Raw genomic sequence first — 25,529 nt, 5'->3', positions numbered from 1 at the left:
AAATATGAATTTATCACTCTTGACCCATCAGTACAGCTGAACTAAATTAAATAGCCATCAATACAATATTGAAGTATGTATGTATATGTGTGTATGTTTCTGAGTGTGTATACAGACAAAAGGTGAGAGCTAGAGATGCTCAGTCTAGAAAACACATAATATTGCCCAAATGATTTGAATGAAACTCGGAAAAATTTATCGAGGAGACTAGGTCCATAGAGTAAAGAGTGATTATCTATATATATATATATATATATATTCTTTTCTTTGTTTCAGTCATTTGACTGCGGCCATGCTGGAGCACCGCCTTTAGTCAAACAGATTGGCCCCAGGACTTATTCTTTGTATGCCTAGTACTTATTCTATCGGTCTCTTATGCAGAACCACTAAGTTATGGGGATGTAAACACACCAACATCAGTTGTCAAGCGATGGTAGGGGGACAAACACAGACACACAAACATATACATACATATATATTATATATATATATATATATATATATATATATATATATATATATATATGTGTATATAAATATGTTTGTGTGTGTTTGTATATATGTGTATATATATATATAGGCGTGCTTCTTTCAGTTTCCATCTACCAAATCCACTCACAAGGATTTGGTTGGCCCAAGGCTATAGTAGAAGACACTTGCCCAAAGTGCTATGCAGTGGGACTGAACCTGCGACCATGTAGGTGGTAGGCAAGCTACTCACCAAACAGTCACTCCTGCTCCTACTCACCACACAGCCACTCCTACACTTACACACTGCTCACTTTGTGTGTGTGTGTTTATACACACACACACACACATTTTACTGTATATTTAATACATGCTGAAGACGTTTGTGTAAATATGTAGATTTTATCGCATGCAATACTGAGTCCTCTCTCCCCACTCCTCTCATTCTCTTTCACATGTGTAATTTTGTATTTGCATGTGTATACATTTAACACACCTTCAAAATGTATGCATAACAGTAAATATGTAGCTTCATATCACGTATTCATGCTCTGTCTCCCATACATACATACATGCATGCATGCATCGGCACAGGCATAGCTGTATGATAAGTTTGCTTCCCAATCATATGGTTCCATGTTCAGTCCCACTGCATGGCACCTTCAGCATGTGTCTTTTACTATAGTTTCAAGCTAAATAAAGCCTTGTGAGTGAATTTGGTAGGTGCAAACTGAAAGAAGCCTGTTGTGTATGTCTGTCTGTCTCCCATTACTGCTTGACAACTGATGTTGGTGTATTTACATCCCTATCATTTAGTGGTTCTGCAAAAGAGAGGCTTTAAAAAAAGTTCTGGGGCAATTTGTTTGACTAAGATTCTTCAAGACAATGCCCCAGCATGGCCATGGGCTAATGACTGAAACAACATGCTTACATACACATGTACATATGTACTTAGGTACGCCAGCAGAAAAACAGAAGTCTTTCAACCATACCAGCATGGAGCATGGACGTTAAATTATGATTTGGCTATGTGGTTAAGAGCTTGCTTACCAACCACATGTCTTTAGATTCAGTCCCACTTCATGGCACCTTGGGCAAGTGTTTTCTACTATAACCTCAGGCCAACCAAAGCCTTGTGAGTGGATTTGGTTGATGGAAACTGAAAGAAACCCATCGTGTATATATATATATATATATATATATATATATATGGATTCAAGGGCTCACAGCTATTTAATGCCTTGCCAAAATGTCTACTGGATCTTCATGAAGTGGGGGAAGTAGATCTTTTCAAGAAACAATTTCACCTCCTGCTATCCAAGGTCCCAGACAGGAGACTCAAAAGAGGGAAGCATTGTTGAACTCCCTCCTTCACCAAAAGCCAATCACCCAAGATTGGCCATTGAAAAGGTGATTACACTGGCAGTGCCCAGCATGGTCACAGCCTTAGGGCTGAAACTTGTAAAAGAATAAAAGATATATATATATATATATATATATATATATATATATATATATATATATATATATATATATATATATACTAACTTAAAAGCTGCTTTATTAGGTGGCTTTTAAACTAGCTCCTACATTGAATACATATTAAACTTGACCAATATTTTTGAAGCAATAAACAATGGTATAATTTGTCAACTTGGAACTTATTGCAAAACTGGATGATAAACATCTTTTGTTTTCTCATTCAGGGGTCAGCACAATTTTTTTCTGTCTAACCTCTCTCTCTCTCTCTCTCTCTCTCTCTCTCTCTCTCTCTTGTTTTCAACCACCACCATTGCCACCACAACTGCCATACACACACCATTCAGACTTTTGAAGCCACCACCATCAATACCTTTGACTTCAGTCTTCCCCTCCACCACCATCAACACTGACTTTCACATCACTTACTATCACCATCATCCCTAAATGCCCTGGCTACCACCACTACCACCATAGAGATGGATAGGGAGGAGGAGGGATTTCTTTTTAATTTGGAAAGTTTTTTTACTATAGCTACTGGCAAGAGAGTTCAAGGATGGTGACCTCTTTTAGGATGGGTACAAACCCACTCTTTCTCTCTCTTTTATTATTACTCCCACTGTCGCCATCAACATTACTACTTTTAATAAAACATCAACTCTCCCTAAATTTCTTTGTCTCTCTTTCTCTCCTCGTTTCTTTCTTTCTCTCTCTTTCTGTCTCTTCACTACCGCCCTCACTATCTCTCACCCCACCATGAGGAATAGTAGGAGTGTTATGAAAAGATGATAGAGGGGTTGTGTACGGAGGAGGTCTAGGACTACCCAATTTTAGAAGAGTGAATTCTCATGTTTAGGAAATCCTTCTTGATCATGGTTATTAACTGTACCAGTGATATATTGTGGTCTTGGAATGGTTTCAAAATGGAGCAATTATTAATTTCAGTTTCAGGAAGTGTGGATGAGTTAAACCTCCTGCATTAGTGACAGGGTTGAGAAAAATTGTGTGTGTGTGTTTGTGTGTGAGAAAGAGAGAGAGAAAAAGAGAGAATGAGTGTGTATACAGTCAAAAGGTGAGAGCTAGAGATGCTCAGTCTAGAAAACATAAAAGAAACCAACCATACATTGCATTATGGGAAACAGAGTTGGATCATGATCAAACTAACCACAAAATTTCAGGCCTTGTGTCTATATTAGAATTATTAGTAGTGTGTCAGACAAAATATCTTGTGATGTGTAGTGACATCACTATATTCAGAGTTCAAATCTTGACAGAATCCACTCCACCGTTCATGCCATTGTCCATTTGAGGCCTCCTTTGCTCATTGGCCACCATGTATCTGCAATTTAAAAGTTCCTCTCCAAGATACCAACCTGAAAAAAAGGGGTTGTATTTTGGGGTTTTTTTTTTTATAAAAAGCCTACAATTTCTCATATGGCAAGCTCTCCCTTCTCTTCCCACTGATGTTGCACAAAGGAGAGGATACAAGAGTGTATACAGCTTGGCCTCTGTGTCATATCTTGCCCCAAATTAGAGCAGCTCTTCTTCTGTATACATGTGTGTGTATATATGTATACATGTGTGTGTGTTAGCTGCTTCACACGTATTTGTAGTCACACATTACACAGCCTCACACTCCCACACATATTTACATGTCTACACACACACAAGCACATAGAGCACACACTTGCTCACATAATATTAATGTTTGCCCACACATACCTATGCGCTCCCACACATACACTTTACCAAAGTCCCAGTCAAAAAGAATATCATAACAAATCTGATTCTACTTCCCTTATTGATCCTGTCTATTTCCCCTCTTTCCACCAATAGTGCTTGTTGTTATTTTGAAACATGCTTTAAAATAATAACCTTAAATTAAAGGCCCACATGTCACTAGACGTATAACGCAATCACTAATGCTCCGACTTGTAACCTGACATTGTAGTCTTGACCATGTGTGACTTCTTCTATAAATCTATATTGAACTTCAGTAACCTGAAGAACCTATGCATACATTTTTATATTTATAGTATGCATTAAACAGCTGCACTACACTTTCACAATACACACACATGCACATACGAATGGCGGCGAGCTGGCAGAACCGTTAGCACACCGGGCGAAATGCTTAGCGGTATTTCGTCTGCCCGCTACGTTCTGAGTTCAAATTCCGCCGAGGTCGACTTTGCCTTTCATCCTTTCGGGGTCGATTAAATAAGTACCAGTTACGCACTGGGGTCGATATAATCGATTTAATCCGTTTGTCTGTCCTTGTTTGTCCCCTCTGTATGTAGCCCCTTGTGGGTAGTAAAGAAATAACACACATGCACATACGAGTTTGTTACCGCACATCTTTACTACTACACTACACTACCATATCATTTCACTACTATACATCTTCACTATTACACTACATGCACACAGACCTGCACATATGATCAATCTCACACTACATTACCAGGAATGCTCAGAGATTTGTGACTGGATTTGGTAAATGCAAACTGAAAGAAACTCATTGTATGTGCGTGTGTGTATGACAGAGTGCTGAAAGTTCATGACTATGGGTAAAAGAAACATTGTTATGATTTTATTCAACATATCCCCCTCTCAGATTCACATGCTTATTGCAGCAGTCCTTCAGTTTTTCTAAACCTTGTAAAAGAACTGAGAAGGTTGGGCCTCCAACCAGGCCTTCTGTGATTCTCTTAAAGCCAGAAACTTTACAGCACCCCCTTGTGTACGCACTCACACACACGTTTGTGTTTATGCCTACCCTTGTATTGACATCATGTAAAGGTTGTAAATGAACGTTACTGCCATACAACTGGTGCTGTTTGTTTCTTCTGTGAAAAGTAGGAGTGTGAAAAGCATGTCAGGCCATAGGGGAATATCACCTTACTTGCAAACAGGTGAGGGTTGGCAACTAGAAAGACATTTGGCCTTGAGAAATCTGCCTTAACGAATTTCATCTGACCCATGCAAGCATGGAAAAGTGCATATTAAATGATAATGATTTTGTATATGTATTTGTGTGTGTGTGTGTGTTCCACCATATCAGCAGTGAAAATTATATTTTAAATGATTTTCAAATTGGCTTGTGTACAATATAGATTATATTTTTGTTCTGTTGCCATAATTGGTGGAGTTATTTACATTCAGTGAGATAGAAAATGTTTTTAGACGAGACCAAGGAGGAGAGACAGGGGAGAGAGATTTAGAGATTTGAGTTCAGTTTGTAATTTAGTAATTATCATTAATTGTTCAGTATCTAATTAACAACAAAATAAAGCAAATACAAAAGATAATAATGCTTAATTAGTTGGACTTCATTTTGTGAGAAAGTAACATTTTATTGTTGTGGCCTCTAATAGTTTTCTGACATTGGTAGTGGGTGGTTGGCATGTGGTGCTGATGGTAGTGTGGCTGTGTTAATGGATAGTGGTTATGGGTGGAAGAGGAGTTAGTGTTTATTTTTTTTAGAGCTGACTATATATGGACTTAGAGAGTTTTTACCTACAATGACATTTTTGTGTGTGTGTGTGTACGATTATATCTGTATATGTTTGTGTGTACATTTTGTAATCTATGTATTTGTGTATTATACATATGTACATGTGTGTAATTAGATAACATAAAATGTGTGTGCATATGTAATATCCATGCGTCTGTGTGTGTATATGCTGTATACACACAGCTTACAGCCAGGGTATTTGAGGCTACTGGTACTAGTAACCACATTAAAGTTGTAAAGAACTTGTCATATATTTGGTTGTGTCTCCAGTTTTATATTTTCGTCTTGTCGTTTGAGACCAGCAGTACCATGTTATCTACGGTAAATATTACAAATAATTCTTATTAATGCTATATGTATAAATGTGTGTAGAGTTATGTATGTGTATGTATATTTTATGTAAATGTGTGTATGTATATATATATTTATATACAAATAATATATATATATGCATACATGCATATATTTATATATCAACTAGCACTATAGCCCGGCTTCGCACAGGATGAAGTTAAGATTATCTGAGTAATACCATCAATTGAGGCAAATTTGGTACCCGGACGTAAGTTTTGTAAGAGGAATAGAGAGGACTATCTTCTCCCGCAGAGATGTGAGAGTCAGATCTATCCTTTTGAAAACATGAACAGTTTCGTAACATTGTTTACAAAATAACAGCTGATTGTTTGCGAAGGAGAGGGTCTACTCGCTATGAGTAGAGCAACGGATTCAGCAAATTTGGAAATTAGTTGTGGAGAAACGGAGAATATCGTTTATATTGTGTATCATTCACTAAAAAGACGAAATTTTAAAAATCTGTTGTCTTTCTCTCTCTGTCTCTATTTACACCGTCGCTAGAAGGGGACTTAACTCATGTTTGCAAATGCACGGACTTGAAAATTGTTAGAAGTTATGGTTTAAAATTATTTTTAATGCAAAATTCACCTGTTAGGAAGGTAGAAAAAAAAAACAAATGGCTAATTCCAGGCATTTTCGACCATGAGGAATCCACTGGTATGACTCCCAAATTGCTATCTTGTAAGGTGTTAAATGATGATGATATATATATATATATATATATGTGCATACACACGCACACACACATATATGAATAATATATATATGCGCATATATATACATAAATAATATATATATATATATATATATATATATATATATGCATATACGCATATATATATATATATATATATATATGCGTTTCTGGCTTAGAAAGAAAAACTCTTCATTACCTCATCAGTATGATATTCCAGTTGCAAATTCGACGATGCTAGCAATTGTGCATGTATGACCGAGCGCCATGCATATATGGGTACAGTACATCACCAACAGTAAACAATATTAAACACAAAAACAAATACACAAACAATGAGAGAAACAAACGGAAAACAGGACAAGTATCACAAAGAACAACCCCTCATCAGTTGTCACCTGTCCATTTGCTCCTCATTTCGAGCATACAAGAAATTTGGAATTGTGTAAATGTATGAATTTTAAACATACGCACACACAGAAAATTTGCCTTTTATAGATAAGATTAAGGATAATAGATATGTTATTGTTTATATTCTCAATGTTTTGTGTATACCCAAGGAGTTGTTATCTGTTTGGCAGACATCAGCATGCATCAGAAAATAATTTGTTTGCTGATTTGTAGAAGCAAGAGACATTACTCTTGTTTAAGTTCATTAATCCAGAGTAGCTTTTACCGACGAGACACACAATGTGGTTGAAACACTGCAATGTCTCTCAAAGTCCCCTAATGTCAAGGAATCATATGTGTTATGGAAACACATCATCTAAAGGGAGGAGATAATCTCCATTGATGAAATACAACAGCACTCAGCTTATTCATGTTCGTATCTGCTAGAACATTTTAAGAACGAATAGATATGTAACAGTCTTTAGATTTTTGTTTTTGTACATTTGGGATTCAGGATTTCAGGTGGGGTGGAATCTATTTTTAATTTAAAAAAAAAATTTAATGCAGATTTTAACTGGACACTGCATTTTAAATTTTTAGAAAGTTAAAATAAATAATTTAAATGTTTAAACTTCTAATATTTCATGTGTAATTTTAAAAGCACTGATGTTGGTGCCACATTAAAAGCACCGAGTGTGCGCTATAAAGTGGTTGATGTGAGGAAGGGCATCCAGCCGTAGAAGCTATGCCAGAATAGACAAAGGAGCCAGGTGCGACTCCTGGCTTTACCAGCTGCTATCAAACCATCCAACCCATGTCAACATTGGAAAATGGACATTAAATAATGATGTGTTGTCATAATAGATGCAGGTGTGACCATGTGGCTATGAGCTCTAGTTTTCATGATGTCCATGTCATGTCTTACTTCCTTTAATGTGCTCACAGAGCAGTCATGAAGTTGGCATTTTGATCTGACACAAATTATCATCACACAACACTTTTCCAGCATTGAGATGGCTTCTAGTCTTCCATGTCAGCTAACTTTTTCTCTACTACAATTTTAATCTTTATTTTCTCCAACACCATTGACTGTTCACCAATACATCAAGCTGTTCTTGATAACAAGGAAACATAAAAAATCATTAAATTTAGCCCAAACACCCGGTCTGTTTGTGTGTGTGTGTGTTAAAGAAGAGTTTTTATAATTATGAATAAATCACAATTATAATGGGGAAGGTTGCAAAAACCCTTACATGTTTAAAAATAGTAGTCAAAAACTACTATAAAGCCACTATTATCACTCATATTTCCTCACAATAAAGCTGTCTGCAAGTGACATGACATATAAAATCCACAATTTGAAAATAAAAGGTTAATTGTCTATTGCAATTTCAAGGTTAGGAACCTATTATACCATATCATGTACCATATCATAAAATAACGGATATAAAACAATATAATTGTCCCATTCCTTTCATTAGGCGAATATTCATATAGATACAAATTGATGCAAAATCATACCTTGGGGCTTACATCTATCCTAACCAGCAAGAATAATGTATTAACCTCTATCTGCACATTCAAATTCTGAATTCCAATGTCATGCACAGCGTTTATGAGAAAGGACCGCTAATTCAAGCCACCACAAAACACCAGATATGAGTGAGCAAATTAGATAATTAAAAAGGAATGTAATAATACATTACAAAGGATATATCATAAACAATTAATAATTATTTATGCATATATCAGTCGTTAAACATGTAATCATAAATTACATAAAAGAGTGTTTATAATTATGAATAAATCACAATTATAATGGAGAGGGTTGTAAAAACCCTTACATGTTTATAGTGGCTTTTGACTGCTATTTCTAAACATATAAAGGTTTATGCAATCCTCTCTGTTATAATTTTCCCACCAATAAGAAAAAATTATCACAAGTGCATGCTTCATAATTAATGATGTATTTGGTCTCACTGTAAACTTAGGCCCCATGGGCCAAGTGACACGGCTTCCAGGAGCTTGGATAAGGATTGAGCTTCATTCATACAGAACAGTGAAAAAAAAAAAACTCATTAGGGCTCAGTTGCCTCAGCCTTCCAAACAGCTAAAAGAAAGTAACTAAAAGCTACTTAGAAAAAATATAAACATTGTTAGTGGTACAACTTTATTACTACAATGACACAAAGTAGACAGCCCAGGCGTAAATAAGTACTGTAATAATACAATAATGGTATCAAATTTTGGCACAAGCCCAGCAGTTTCAGATGGGAGGTTAAGTCAATTACATTCACCCCAGTACTCAACTGGTACTTATTTTATTGCCCCCGAAAGAATGAAAGGCAAAGTCGACCTCTGCAGAATTTGAACTCAAACTGTAGCAACGGATGAAAAACACTAAGCATTTTGCCCTGAATGCTAATGATTCTGCTAGTTTGCCACCGTACTGTAATAATGCAATAATGATAGTTATGAAAGTCCCTTGGTTTAATCACGGGGCTCTAGTTTCACAGATATATTGCCTCTTTTTATCGCCTTCTCCTTCCTGTTCCTCAGAGTGGATTAGTCTCATACCTCTATCACTCAGGCACCTCTGACCACCCTTCTCTCTGTCTTTCATCACTTTAGTTGCATTCCAAGCACCTCACCAGCTCCACACTAACCATTGTATCCATCCCTTTTTCCCAGAATATCCTCCCTTTGGAATCACCCTCCCTACTTATGTCTTTCCTACAGATGTTGATCTGCAACTGTTTAAACAGGACATTGTCATCAAGTGCACCACTCTTGGAGGCCTCTGTGAGGGTCAGTGGCGCTAAACCCCTTCCTTCATACTGAACAGTGAACAAAGAAAATGTTTATCAAACCTAGATATAATTCTGTACTCATATTTGTAACCTACACTGTACTGGTATTTTAATCATTTAAATCCAGACAGCTACTTTGTATATTTTATAAATGCGTGTGTGTTGTGCAAGAGAGGGAGAATTTTTAAATATTAGTGTGCTTACACAACTAACTGTCTGTATGTCTGTAAGATGTACATATTTGTGTAAGCCTCTGTATCTGTGTGTGTTAGTAGATGCGTAGGTTGAATGAGCTCACATTGCTTTACTATATTAAATGAAGCACAACACCACCTCTGCCACATCACAACCACTAACACTATGAAAATAAAACAAAACATTGTGCAATGCTATTTCACTATTTATCATCATCATCATTGTTGTTACTATTTGTGTGTGTTGTAGGAGAATCTAGTGGAAAGCAAACACCACAAGCTTGTGAGAAGCCTTCGACGTGGTCCAACAGATCGTGACATGAAACCAGATGCTAAAACAAGGGACCACCTCAATGTAAGTTCTTCAACAATTGTATCCCTTCTTTTATTTTAAGTCATTACCTTTCAACTGTCTTCATCTTTTCTTATCTTCCTCTGTCATTCTCATCATCATCCTCCACATTGTCATCCTGTCTTTACCACCACCATTATTATAATTGCCATAATCATTATTGTCATCATCATCATCATCATCGTTTTTATTCTTCTTTCATCATCTGCTGTCATAATCCTTCTCTGTTATTTCATGTCATCTTAAGTCATTTTCTCCTGATTTAATCCCTTGCTTACTTTCACTTCACCTATCCAGGTAGTCCCCACCACCACCTGCTACTCTCTCTCTCTCTCTCTCTCTCTCTCTATATATATATATATATATATATATATATATATATATATATATATATATATATATATATATATATATATACTGACAAGCCAACAAGAGATTCCTTTGTAATTGTTTCCTCTGAAACTAGCAACTAAATAACCCTCATATCATATTCTACTATATTAAAGAAAGAAGAATACTTTACATAATGAAATACCTGACAAGATAGCCATGATTGGGATGCATTGTCATGTCAGGGTTGTCCAGGGATTAAACAGCAACATAGTCTCCGAAGAGCCAGGGTCAGTATTCTGTTTCACAACACCTCTGCTGATGATAAGGCTCATTGTGTTTGGCCATCATCACGGATAGGGCACCACTTCTAATGGTTACTCATGGCCACACTGTTTCACAAATGCGATAACTAATAGGGGTGCTGAGCAAGGGTGGGTGGATCATGGTATGAGATATAATTATCATGGTTTAATCATATGACTGGCTTAGAAAAATGTGAAGTTGTGACATTCAGAATTTTCTCGTATGTAATTTCAATTATTATGCTTTTAACCCCTTTCTTTTTTATATCTCTGTTAAAGAACACTACCTTTGTTTCAATTATTTTTGAATATAATGAAGACTTCAGTAATATAAACTTATTGTTGTCAAACTGTTCACTGGAACATAAACTGATATAAATTTTTAGTGCTAGCTTTTAATGTTTGCATTATAGAACACAGAATGGTCTGAGGTGGAGTGGTTATCAAAATGGTTAATCAAAAATCAATAATTTTCTATAGCAACCAGCTCAAAGAAAACATGTAACCATATACTCAAGAGACTTTGGGTGCAGTTTCAAACCCCGGCTGAAATTATTTCAACTTACATTTTGATTTCAAACGATGTCTTATATTCTTTTAATGGTTTCAACATTGAAGCATGGCAATGCTGGGACACTATCTTTTAGAGTTGCATCAATTAATTTTTATCAGCAGCAGGAGGATAAAATACAATATATATATGCATATATACATATGTATATATATATATGTGTGTGTGTGTGTATACATATATGTATGTGTGTATGTGTTTTTTTTTATCAAATGTTCTCTGAATAATATCTTTTAATATAGTCTTAAATAATATCTATTACTGCCTCCATCTCCACTTGTCTTTTATTTTCCCTTTCTAGAGTTGGTTAAGTAATTCCTTCCCAGTAATGCTACATTAGTTGTCCTTGTACCACTAGTAACTTTAACTAAATATACCCGATCTTCTCCTTGTAAGCATGTATATTGTTGTTGTTATTATTTCTCAACAAAATATCTTGTACCTTGTTCTACCACTGATTTGCGTTAACATCCGTATATTAATATAATATATTACAAGGCTATAATGCTTTATTTATTTTTTTATATTGACATTCTTCACCTTATATTAGTATGTTATTATTTATTTCCTTGAGGAGAAATTTTTTTTATATATCATGAACGCTCTTCATTCTCTCCCTTCCTCCACATTTGAATTAGCTTATAGTTTACGGCTTCAGTTTACTTTACTGTGATCCATTTTTCCCTCCTTCCCCCCTATTTTAATCATTTAATTTAAACCTTTAGTATAGCATTTACAGCCCCCCTCCCGTTATAACTCTATGTAAACAAGCGTTCTTACTTCTTTGGAGTAGTGTGCACATATATTTTGAAACATATGTAGGAATTAAAGGAACTTTTATTTATATGCGTTTTGTTCCATTTATTGTTATTATTCATATGTGTGTATATATATATATATATATATATATATATACATATATATATACCGGCACGGGTGCTCTCCATGTGGTACTGGCACAGCTGCTTTCTATATGCTACCGGCAGAGGTGCTTTCTGTGTAGCACCAGCATGGGTGCTTTTTTATGTGGCACCAGCACCATTAAAAGAATAAAAGAAAGTATTTGCGGTGAAAGAGAAAATTGAGATGGTTCCAGCCAGGCATTGAAACTGCACCCAAAGTCTCTTGATCATATGTCTTCATGTTTTACTGTGAACTGGTTGTTATAGAAATTATTGTTGTTTGATTGAAAGCCAAGTAATTGCAATTAAAACAAGAATCAGAACAGCAACAATAGTTGACCTGTTCAGTCTCATGATGTGGTGACACAGCTGGTAGGAATTTGACACAGCTAGACATTGTGGAGACAAAAGGAAGATCTAGCTCATAGAATAATAAGTTTTATAATAACAATCAAAGTTGATTGTTTTGTGTGTGTGTGTGTGTGTGTGTGTGTGTGTGTTAGAGAGAGAGGTTGTTTGTTTACAGTTACAAAAACCTAAATATACATTCATGGTTGAAATGTGTAGATTCTCAACTGTGTATACATAGAAAGAGAAAGAAAGAACATTGTCTTTCAGTTCCCATCAACCAAATCCACTAAAATAGCTTTGATTGGTATGTGACTTTAGTAGAAGACATCTGTCCAAGGTGCCAACCAATAGAATGGAACCTAGAACCATGTGACTTCAAAGCAAACTTCTCAACCACATAGTCATACATGCCCCCATATAGATGTATGTCTTTGTGAGTTTGTTTATATTTCCCATCATCTCAACATGTGTTTGCTGATTGTAAACAAAAGGCTCATTCAAATAGTGTGACTTGTTTCCATTTCTCCTGATAACCAAGTCTGGGCTGTTTGATAGAATGGAGTGTTATTACCTTACCTGGAAACAGGTGAAGGCCGATGTGACATAGGGCACCTTGCTTGAGATAGGGCAACTTGCTATAGCAGTGGTCCAATGTAGACTCCTCTATCTCATGGATGTATGGAAAAGTTGATACAGTTCTGTATTTAAGAGATGAGGAATTATATACATTATTTACATTTGACAGATATTTGTCCTCATCTTGTTTGTTGTTAACACAATGTTTCAGCTGATATACCCACCAGCCTTCATCAGGTGTCTTGGGGAAATTTCAAACCTGGGTTCTCATTCCTATGGTATTTTTCGATGTTGTTGTTGTTGTTGTTATTATTATTATTATTATTATTATTATTATTATTCAGGTCACTGCATGGAATCAAACTCGGATATGGTGTAGTGGTTAAGAGCGCGGGCTACTAACCCCAAGATTCTGAGTTCGATTCCAGGCAGTGACCTGAATAATAATAATAATAATAATAATAACAACATCATCGAAAAATACCATAGGAATGAGAACCCAGGTTCGAAATTTCCCCAAGACACCTGATGAAGGCTGGAGGGTATATCAGTTGAAACGTTGTGTTAACAACAAACAAGATGAGGACAAATATCTGTCAAATGTAAATAATGTAAACAATATAAAATTTGATGTTAAAACAATGATGGTTGTAGTGATGATGATGATGTGTATCTGTGTTTGTGTGTGTATAGATCATCATCGTTTTAGGTCTGTCTTTCATGCTGGCATGAGTTGGACAGTTCAACAGGATTTGATGAACTAAAGGTCTGCATCAAGCTCCAATGTATGCTTTAACTATTGCTGCATGCCCTTCCTAATCCCCAAAGCTTAACAGAGTGTACTGAGTGCTTTTTTTTTTTTTGTGAGGTTACCATGTAACTTGCAACACAAGACCCAAAACCTAGGGGGTATAGTTGTGAAGAAGGTGGCTGTATACCAAGTATTGTGAGTTCAAAGTATGATAAAGGGACAGGACCAGTTGTCTTGCTGTAGAGGAGATACATGGAACTGGAAAGAGAAAGAAGAGAAGGTGGCAATGGAGTGTCTAGGTATACCTCAAGGTACAAGATAGTGACTATAAGAGAGAGAGTAGGAACAGAAGATCAGAAAGGATGGATAAGTTCATGTGAGTGTGAAAGGGGAATGACAGAGATGGAGATAGAAGTGAAAACAGTGAATAGGGAAGACAAGGTGGAAGTGTGGTCAGTTGTGAATGTCAGTTCAGGGGAGGAGAATGAAGGAGAGGGAGGGAAGAGTCACAGTATAATAAAACTGTAGATAGATGAGAAATAGGGAGATAATGTGAAGTTTGGGGTGAGGGGTCATGCGCAGTAACAGAGATGGAGGTCTGAGGAACATAAGAGTGGAAATAGTGGGTGATGAACAAAACTTGGGGTTACTGTTGAAGGCAGTTATGAGAGTATTTGAGGGGAAAGCAGGCATTCAAAATAGAAGATTCTACATGACTTTGAACTGTATGCATGTGTTACTATTAGTCCTAACACGTAATACATCCAGCCAACCCTCCTCTCATGTATAAGCAATTCATCTCAATGCATGCTATCTAGTTATCCCTCCCCTCCACCCCCTCTCTCTTTCTTTATATATATATATATATATATATATATATATATATATATAGTTCCAATTTACAGAAAACAAAAAAATGAAGAAAGGTGAACGCACAACAAGCAGGTGTATTAGTTTAATACTCAGGAACAATGAGAAAGTCTTGACATTTTGAGCCTACACTCTTCAGCAGAAATGATTGAGAACAAAAAATGAAGAGAGAATGATAAAAATATCATATATATATATCATATATATACCAGAGTAAGCACATAAATGCAAAACAAGGTGGAAAAAATAGTACTCAAATACCAGAGGTAGAGTAATATGCTTTATTAAAAAGCAGCAAAAATATCACAAAAACTGCAATATTTTGTGATATTTTTGCTGCTTTTTAAATAAAGTTCACACACACACACACACACACACACACACATAATCGTTGTTGTATTTCTTTCATTGTAGGCTATCTGCAGTTATCCCTCTACAAAAGCTTTAACATCAGAAGAACAAGATTTAGTTTGGAAATTCCGTTTTTACCTCAGTAGTCAAAAGAAGGTAAGTAGTTGTTGTTGTGATGAGTCGTAGTAATGTTGTCGGTGTGGGTGGGAATTTGTTGTCGTAGGTGTTGTGATGGTGGAGTTGGAGGGAGTGTTGTAGCTGTTGTTTCAGAATGTTGGTGTCACAAGTTGTAAATGTGGAAGAAAACTATCTTTCCTCTTCCTCCTCTTCCTCCTCCAGTCCATTCTGCCAAGAATTAAATGTCTTTTGAACTCTTGCGAATATGTAAAAAGGATTATATTAATGGTTTGGTTTGAGGAGGTGGGGAGAGGCAACATTTCTGACCATTTCCCAAGGGTCTTTGTGAGTGATGGGAGAAAAGAGACAGTAATTTTCAGATACCAAACCTGGTTTGATTACTTGGAGTAGACTATATTCTATTAAAGACACCCCAAGAAACAGCTAATGGTGCCTGGACAAAAATTAACTCTGCCATTCAAGAACAACAAATTCATAAAGTTTTCCTTCTCCCATATTTCAGTCACAAGTAATTGCAATTAAAAACAGCAGTGTTGATATTAATAGCAATTAAAAACAGCAACAACAGTGATATTAATTGCAATTGAACACAGCAACAATAGCTAAACAAGGGTTTCTTTTTTTTTTTTTATCATCAGGTAAATGAGTGTTTGATTAGGTGGCAGTACTGTGTACATGTACCTCTTATAAACAAGGTGCTGGGTTCATGTACCTCACAGGGTCACACTGTTGGGTACATACTCCTCAGAGAGACACAGTACTGGGCACATATACTTCTTATGAACACTTGTGTACGTGTACCTCATAAGAACACAATGCTGAGTATATGTACATCATGCAATACACAGCACTGAGTAATATACCTCTTATGAACATTACTGGGTACATGTATCAAGTACTCACAGTACAGTGTACATGTACTTCACAAGGACATAACTGGGTACGTCTATCTCTTATGAACACTGCTTGATACATGTACCACATAGATACTTGGTGCTGAGTGCATGTACCTCATAGGGACAAAGTGCTGGATAACTGTACCATAAAAGAAACAGTCCTGGGTACATGTACCTAAAAAAAAATAATAATAAAGTGCTGGATACATGTACTTCATAGGGACACAGTGCAAGCATATGAGAGCTATGTAGTTGCTCAGCCATATAGAAATTCTTTTATAGAAGTCAAATTTTCTTCAAATTACACCTTACTTTCTTTAAAATAAGAAAAGACACATTAAATAAGGTAATCCTAGATAGATTATGCCTGAAAAAAAGAGATGGTTATGAGTGAAACACTTTCTATAAAGATTTAACTAGGGCTAAACAATTACAACACTAATAAAAGATTTACTAAGGCTATAATTTCCATGACACTAAAGCTTATTATTATTAAGGCGGCAAGTTGGTAGAATCATTAGCATACCGGGCAAAATGCTTAGCAGCATTTCGTCCATCTTTACATTTTGAGTTCAAATTCCTCCGAGGTCAGCTTTACCTTTCATCCTTTTGGGATCAATAAATTAAGTACCAGTTACACACTGGGGTTGATGTAATTGACTAGTCGCCTCACCCAAATTTCAGGCCTTCTGCCTATAATAGAAAGGACTATTATTATTATTATTATTATTATTAAGGTGGTGAGCTAGCAGAAATGATAGCACGCCAGGCAAAATACTTAGCTGTATGTCATATGTCACTATGTTTTGAGTTCAAATTCTGCCAAGGCCGATTTTGTCTTTCATCCTTTCAGAGTCAATGAATTAAGTACCAGTGAAACACTAAGATCAATGTAATCGACTTGTTCCCCCCTCCCCCAAAATGTCAGGCTTTGTACTTTTAGTAGAAAGGATTATTATTATTAAGGCAGCAAGCTGGCAGAATCATTAGCACACTGGAAAAAGTACTTAGCAGATATTTCATCAAGCTCTACATTCTGAGTTCAAATTCCACCGAGATCAACTATATCTTTTATCTTCTCAGGGTCACTAAAATAACCACCAGTCAAGCACTGGCATCAATGTACTCGACTAGCCCTCTGCCCTTAAAATTTCAGACCTTCTGTCTATCGTAGAAGAAAATTATTCTTTCGTTCTGGAAATATTTATGGCTGATTACATTTTTTAAATCTTTATGGCTTCTTTTGTTTGTTGTTGTTAATTAATTTCACTTTCTCTCTTCTTGCAGGCCTTAACAAAGTTTCTGAAATGTGTCAACTGGAGTTTGCCTCAAGAAGTAAAACAAGCTCTCGAGCTCCTTCTCAAGTGGAACCCAATGGATGTAGAAGACGCTCTTGAGCTTTTCTCACCTGCATTCACCCATCCTGCTGTCCGAAAATATGCTGTGTCTCGTTTAGCCCAGGCTGATGATGAGGTAAGTTAACATAAACTGCTGTGTTTGTGCATGTGGTGCAGTGGGGTGAAATTTTGTGTTAAATTTGGGAATTCTGCTACAGAGACATTGACAAGCTTATGGCAATGAGGCAATGCATCGTACACAATGTTTCTAATAGCACAGGCACCTTAAAAGTAGAAGAACATCCTTGGAAGACGATGAGCAAACTGGAAGACCTACCACGAGTATCACCCCCAGAAATGTGGTATTGTGCATTAAGAATTCGGCCCCCAAGGCCAGACCATCGAGAGTTCTACTGTGATGTTTTGAAGCATTTGAGGGAGGACGTTGGGCAAAAATGACTGGATCTGTGGAGCGCGAAGAATTGAATTCTTCACGGAGTTTGCCTCACCCGTAAGCTTCTTGCCAAAATCAACATGGTATCACTTCCACACCCACCCTATTCACCAGATTTAGCACCTGCAGACTTCCATCTCTTCCCCAAGTTTAAAATGCAGCTCAAAGGTCACCATATTAACACTGTTGTTGAGATCCAGAGTGAATCATAGAAGGTCCTCAACTTGCTTATGGAAAACAGTTTCTGGGCCAGATTCCAAAGTGACAGGGACACTGGGACTGGTGTATTGCTGCGCAAGGTGACTGTTTTGAAGGAGATGATGGTAAAACTTAGGTAAATCAGTTATTTTTTATTAAACACAACTAGTCCAGGAACCTTTTGATACCACCTCATATGTGTGTGTACATCTGTTACTGTAGGCTGTTATATAACCCAGTAATTGTTCCACCATTTACTTCACCTAAGATGTCTTACCATATATATGTATGTGTGTGTATACACATATGTTGCTTTAAACTGTTATATAACCTTGTTACTTTTCTACCATTTGTTCATCGAAGGTGTCTTATTGTATACATATGTATTTGTGTGTATACAAACATGTATATGTGTGTACATGTGTATATACTTGTACGTGTGTGTGTTATGTGTAGTATCGCCTGACTGGCCTTCGTGCCGGTGGCACGTAAAAGCACCCACTACACTCTTGGAGTGGTTGGCGTTAGGAAGGGCATCCAGCTGTAGAAACTCTGTCAAATCAGATTGGAACCTGGTGTAGCCATCTGGTTCACCAGTCCTCAGTCAAATCATCCAACCCATGCTAGCATGGAAAGCGGACGTTAAACGATGATGATGATGATGATGATGTGTTACTTTAAACTGTGATAAAACCCAGTTATTGTTCTACCATTTTGTTCACCAAAAATGTCTTACTGTGTGTGTGGTGTGTGCGTATTATGTATATACATGTGTGCGTACTATATGTGCGTGTATGTATCAAAGATATTATACTGAAAATGTCTTCAACTATTTCAGGATTTACTCCTTTATCTGCTGCAACTGGTCCAGGCTCTCAAATATGAAAACTCTGAAGAAATTCGAAAGGGTTTCGAAACATCTCCCCCTCGAACTGAATCAACTGATGTGATGGAAGGAACAATTACAGAACGAGAACGGTAAAACAATGGGTTTCTTTTAAACATACTTGACAATGAATAAGTGCAAAGGACTGAATGTATGAAGCAAATAGGGAGTAGTACGATGCTACTTGTCAACAAGATACTGTTGTTGTTGATCACTAGGTTAGACCTGATCCAGTACACTCATTGATGAAAAGCATTCTAACAATACCTGTCTTTTTTGTATATCTGACATTTCAGCAAAACCCACGACTTGGTCTTACCACCCAGGCTAAGAACTAGCATCGTTGGTTCTTAACACAGGCAGTAGAACTCATTTGTGAGTATCATGAGTTTATAAGGTTTTGTTGTGGAATAGCTATATGGCTACTCACATTTAGAAGAAGAGAGGGGGGAAATGATTAGTAGGAGCTGCAAAGACATAAATAGTGGTGATGAGAGAGAATTACTCTTGGGCCCAACTTAGTTTCTAGACCTAGAAATAATGATTCATTGTTTAGTATAAACAAATTCTGATTTCTAATTTTGACATTAGGGAAAGGTCATAGTTGATTAAACCAATGCCAGTTTATTACTGGTACTTATTTTATTGATGTTGAAGAGTATATAGACAGTGTGTTCTAGCAGGATTTGAACTCAGAATCTAAATGGCCATAAAGTCCCATAAATCTCATTTTGTATGGCATTCTACCATTTCTGTCATTATTGTTGTCATCACTCTACATCCATTTTTACCTGCCAGCATGGATTAGGCGGATCTGCTCAAGTGCACAGTCTCACTTCTTGTTAGCTCATTTTCTTAACTCTTCTGACACCAACCTGCCAGGGACTGGCCATAGTTTTTCTGTATTAAAGTGATCTAAATTAAAACCTTCCGTCAAAATTTCATGTTAATTTGTGTGCCAAACATCATCATCATCGTTTAACATCCATTTTCCATGCTGGCATGGGTTGAACGGTTTGAGTGGGGTCTGGGAAGCCAGGAGGCTGCACCAGAAGAGCTAGCATCAACCACGATTGGATGGTGCTTTTTATGTGCCACCAGCACGGAAGCCAGTCAAGGTGGCACTGGCATCGGCCACATTCGGATGGTGCTTTTTACATACTACCAGCATGGGGCTCACAACTACAATTTCCATTTGATTTGAACTTGATATTGCTGATGTTGATGTACTTGACTCAATAGGTCTCCTCAAGCATGGCATGTCACCCTACGATCCAAGGTACTTTTGAGTGGGCTGGTTATGTGACACTGGTGTAGGTTACAGCTGTGGACTCACTTTATTTGCCGGGTCTTCTCAATCACAGCATACCTCCAGAGGTCTCGGTCTCTTGTCATTGCCTCTGTGAGGCCCAACATTCGAAGGTCATGCTTCACCACCTCATCCCATGACTTCCTGGGTCTCCCTCTACCCCAGATTCCTTCCGCTGTTTGGGAGTGGCACTTCACACATCTCTCCTCATCCATACGCATCACATAACCATACCAGAGCAGTCATCTCTCTTGCACACCACATCCGATGCTTCTTATGCCCAACATTTCTCTCAGGGTTCTTACACTCTCTCATGTGTGCACACTGACATTACACATCCAGTGCAGGTGCCACACTAAAAAACATTCAGTCCACACTGTGAAGTGATTGGCATTTGGAAAGGCATCCAGCTGTAAAAGCCAAGCCAAAACTGACCTCACCTTTGCTGGTGCCATATAAAAAGCACTCAGTCCACTCTGTGGGGTGGTTGATGCTAGGAAGGGCATCCAGCTGTAAAAACCATGCCAAAACAGACACAGAAACCTGGTGTAGTCTTCTACCTGGCCAGCTCCTGTCAAACCGTCCAATTTATGCCTGCATAAAAGGCAGACATTAAACGATGATAATGTTGTACATGAAGACTCCCTAATTTTGATCTTTACTCCTTTATTTCTGTTGCAGCTCACAGAGCGTTGATTCATTCCTTGATGCTTTATCTGGAACAACCACTCGACCAGATGAAAGTCCTGAGAGTAAACTAGAGAGAGAGGTATAAATTTACCAGTTCCTTCTTTTGTTTTTTTGCCATTTTGCTTTCTCGTCATATGTCTGTCTGTCATTCACAATGTCCTCTTCATACTTTGTTGTTGGATGATTCCAACCACCCCACAAGTGGCTAAAGAACTTATTGTTATAGATTAAAGAACTGTGAGCGATTGGCAGCTCAGGTTGGTAGCAGTTCACTGTGAGCCGTTGATGTAGAGCATTGAGGCTTGTGTAATATTAATAGAAGTGGTTCATGTATATACTTTCTTCCCCATTGCTTCCTTATATTATATGTCTAATACAAAGATGTAAAAGTGGTAATGAGTTGTTTGAAGCTTGCGTTGGATGTTTAAAATTTCTTTTTTTTTATACGAAACCAAAGAAAAGAAATCATTTATCATGGAGAACTTATTGGCTTCTCTGGTGCAGTTGCAACAGCAATAGCAGCAGCAACAGTAACTACAACAGCAACAACAACAAAACCAACAGTTGCTGGAATCGGTGTTGAAGGAGTCTGAAAATACTTCAGGTTCATAGTCACCAGACAGCATAGCAAACTCAATTGGAGAATTCAAATACAACCCAGAAGGAAGTATTACCTTCTCTGCATATTTTCATAGGCACAAAGAAATCTTCAAAGAGTGTAAAAGTCGGTCCGACATGAAAAAGTACGACTACTTTTAAGAAAGTTATCCCCTGCCAGACACGAAAAATATAGTAACTATATTCTGCCTAAGAAGCCAGGTGGGATTTGTTTCAATGAAATAATTAATATTTTATTGAAAGCTTTCAGTGAAAGAAGTTCCCTGTTCAATACTCGCTGGCAATGTTTAAATTTGGTCAAAAAAGATGAAGATTTTGACACCTATGCAGTGTTGGCTATAGTCTCGTCACCCCTATAGTCAATCAGCTGATACATGGAGTCATATCCAATGACTGGTATAGCAGCACCATAGTCAACTGCTACAAAGGTAAAGGTGACACTTTAGATACAAATAATTACAGAGGTATCAAGTTGTTGGATCAGGTAATGAAAGTCACGGAGAGGGTCATAGCCCAACTAATTAGGGAGAGAGTCAGTCTAGATGAGATGCAGTTTGGGTTTGTACCAGGGAAAAGCACCACTGATGCTATATTTCTGGTAAGACATAGCCAAAGGTAAACCTTTGTACCTGGCTTTCGTTGACATGGAGAAAGCCTTTGACAGGGTCCCCCAACCCCTTATCTGGTGGTCAAGGCAGAAACTAGAGATAGATGAGTGGTTAGTGAGAGCTGTACAAGTCATGTACTGAGATGCTGTCAGTAAGGTGAGAGTTGGCAATGAGTACAATGAAGAATTCCAGGTAGGGGTAGGAGTACACCAAGGGTCAGTCCTCATCCCCCCTCTTATTCATCATAGTCCTCCAGGCAATAACAGAGGAATTCAAGACAGGATGACCCTGGGAACTCCTCTATGCTGATGACCTTGCTCTAATTGCTGAGTCACTACCAGAACTAGAGGAAAAGTTTCAGGAGTGGAAGCAAGGTTTAGAATTGAAGGGCCTCAGAGTCAATCTATCAAAAACCAAAGTCTTGATAAGTAGGAAAGCAGACAAACCATAAATCCCTTCAGGTAGATAGCCCTGCTCAATCTGTAGAAAAGGCGTAGGTAGAAACTCCATAAGATGTACCCAGTGTAAGCTATGGACACATAAGAGGTGCAGCAATATTAAAGGAAGACTAACTGAGAAGTTAGTTTTTGTGTGTGGCAAATACTCAGGGGCAATAAACACTGAAAATGTGCAGAAAACAGCTTCTGTCACATGCCAGGGGGAAAAACTACAACTAGTTGATAGCTTCCGTTACTTAGGTGACCAAGTCAATAGTGGGGGTGGTTGCTCTGAGAGTGTAGCTACTAGAATAAGAATAGCCTGATAGCCTGGGCAAAGTTCAGAGAGCTCCTACCTCTGCTGGTGACAAAGGGCCTCTCACTCAGAGTAAAAGGTAGACTGTATAATGCATGTGTGCGAACAGCCATGCTACATGACAGTGAAACATGGGCCATGACTGCTGAGAACATGCACAAGTTTGCAAGAACATGCACAAGCTTGCAATGAAGCTAGTCTGCTCTGCTAGATGTGTAATGTCAGTGTGCTTACACGACAGAGTGTAAGCACCCTGAGAGAAAAGTTGGACATAAGAAGCATCAGATGTGGTGTGCAAGAGAGACGACTGCACTGGTATGGTCATGTGTTGCATATGGATGAGGAGAGATGTGTGAAGAAGTGTCACACCCTAGCAGTAGAGGGAACCTGTGGAAGAGGTAGACCCAGGAAGACCTGAGATGAGGTGTTGAATCACAACCTTCAAATGTTGGGCCTCACCGAGGCAATGACAGTGATGAAGACCTTTTGAGATATGATGTGCTTGAGAAGACCCAGCAAGCCAAGTGAGACCATAACTGTGCCCTATGCCAGTGCAGCATACCAGCCCATTTAAGAGTACCCTTCAATCATTGGGCAATAAACTGTGCTTGCAAAGACCTGTTGAGGCAAGTGAAGTTGTTGTTGTGGCCAATGAAAGTACCGCCTGATTGGCACTTTTGCCGGTGACACATGAAAAGCACCATAGCTAGAGTGTGTGATGCCCAGAGCAGCCCTTGATAATTATTTGTTGTTGCTGTTATTTACCACTTTTGTAAGAGAGTGTAACCTCTTGCTACTGAGAAAACTTACACTGGGATACAAATATGCAAAGCCCAGTATACTCATCATTGACTATCCATCTGATAAGGGTACACCAAGCCCATGCGTCACAACCATGTGTGCAACATGGTGATCTCATATCAAGGTAAACAGTGCATGATCTTGCAAGTAGGACTCAGAATTTTCTTTGAGTTGAGTATCCCATCCCACTCAAAAGGCCTCTGAATAAGGGTTGTTTGAGGATGATGAATGTAACACCCATATTTCCAAAGGTAAATTATTCAAACTTCCAAAGAATCCTTCTCAATACATGGCTAAGATGCTCCCCAACTACTCCTGTTTGTGACCGGATGCACATATTGTCAGCCACTAAGTAACATGCTCAAATGGTTAAGCTCAAACAACTGACAAGCAAATCTGCAGTATAGAGCAGAATATTTGCTATAATCCATCTTTTACACCAAGACAAAACATGTACATGATAACACTCCCAATCAGTTAAAATCAGAAGTCATGAGAGCCACTGCCTGATATTGCATCAGGGCATTATTATTATTTAAGAATATATATATATTTATCTATATATATAGTTTTGGATTTTTATCCCTAATATTATTATTTATACTATTCATTTGGTTCTTTATAGATTATTTTAATAGATAACTTATTTAACACTATATTATTTAGAAGTTATAGTTTCATTTCAACATAATATTAGAACTTCGATTGGAATAGTGTTGATATATTTTCGATTATTTTTGATTAATATTATTTGATTAATTATTAATCTTTATAGTTTATAATATCGTTAAAGTTTTTTGGTTTTTTTAAAATCAAATCTTTGTATATATATATAAAGTTTAACCTTTTATTCTTAATAATTTTTTCTTTCCTAATTTTTTCATTCATAATTTTTTCCATTCATAATTTTTTCATTCATATTTTTTATTATTACGTTTGTAGAAATAAATAATCTTGTATTTTTCTATTATTCAATTGATCTTTAATCATAATTAAATAAACGTCTTTAGCTTTAAATAGTATAGCTTTAACTATTACACCGGTTAAATATGTACTAATTTTATCTTCATTATTATTTTAAACTTAAACTTCGTTCAACTTGTATTTAAAACAATGATAATTTAAAACAATGATAATTTATGTAAGATGTTTTTTGTATATAATATACATGTTATTATAATGGATGAAGGGATGATTATTGAATGGTTATTATTTTGATATTATGATATTTTTTAAATAATTTTTCTATCTTTATATAATAAGTATTTCATATTAATTCATTTGGTACTTATTGTTGGTTGAGATATATATCTAATTATTGTTCTACTTACGATCTGACGAGTAGCTATATTTTTGAATAGAACTTATTTTCGATAATTTCAATTGATTTTAATCGATTTAAATTTCTTTTCTATTTGAAAATTGGTTATGAAACACGTGTAATCTTTTTATTATATTTATCTTATGATATTTACTTTACTTTACATTATACTTATTTATTGTGCTTTTAATTATTAATTTTTCTATATGTGATAGTGGATTTTCATCGATGAGTTCTTGAAAATTGGTTATTTTC

The 25,529-nt window shown here is 36.9% G+C and overlaps 1 protein-coding gene across 1 annotated transcript in view; it reads left to right on the top strand.

The window, feature by feature from the left end:
* LOC106868964 (phosphatidylinositol 3-kinase catalytic subunit type 3) overlaps positions 1–25,529 on the top strand; it is a 72,530-nt gene that overhangs the window by 29,012 nt on the left and 17,989 nt on the right. Inside the window, exons 7-11 of the mRNA XM_014914439.3 lie at positions 10,157–10,261; positions 15,329–15,421; positions 17,587–17,772; positions 19,127–19,266; positions 21,165–21,252. Coding sequence (XP_014769925.2) covers positions 10,157–10,261; positions 15,329–15,421; positions 17,587–17,772; positions 19,127–19,266; positions 21,165–21,252 — 612 coding nt within the window. The remainder of the gene's footprint in view (positions 1–10,156; positions 10,262–15,328; positions 15,422–17,586; positions 17,773–19,126; positions 19,267–21,164; positions 21,253–25,529) is intronic.

Source organism: Octopus bimaculoides, chromosome 16 (assembly GCF_046866305.1).
Source record: "Octopus bimaculoides isolate indiv1 chromosome 16, ASM4686630v1, whole genome shotgun sequence".
In the NCBI taxonomy this organism is placed as follows: Eukaryota; Metazoa; Mollusca; class Cephalopoda; order Octopoda; family Octopodidae; genus Octopus; species Octopus bimaculoides.
Note: the sequence above shows the minus strand (reverse complement) of the source record. Positions and strands in the feature narration are given on the sequence as shown.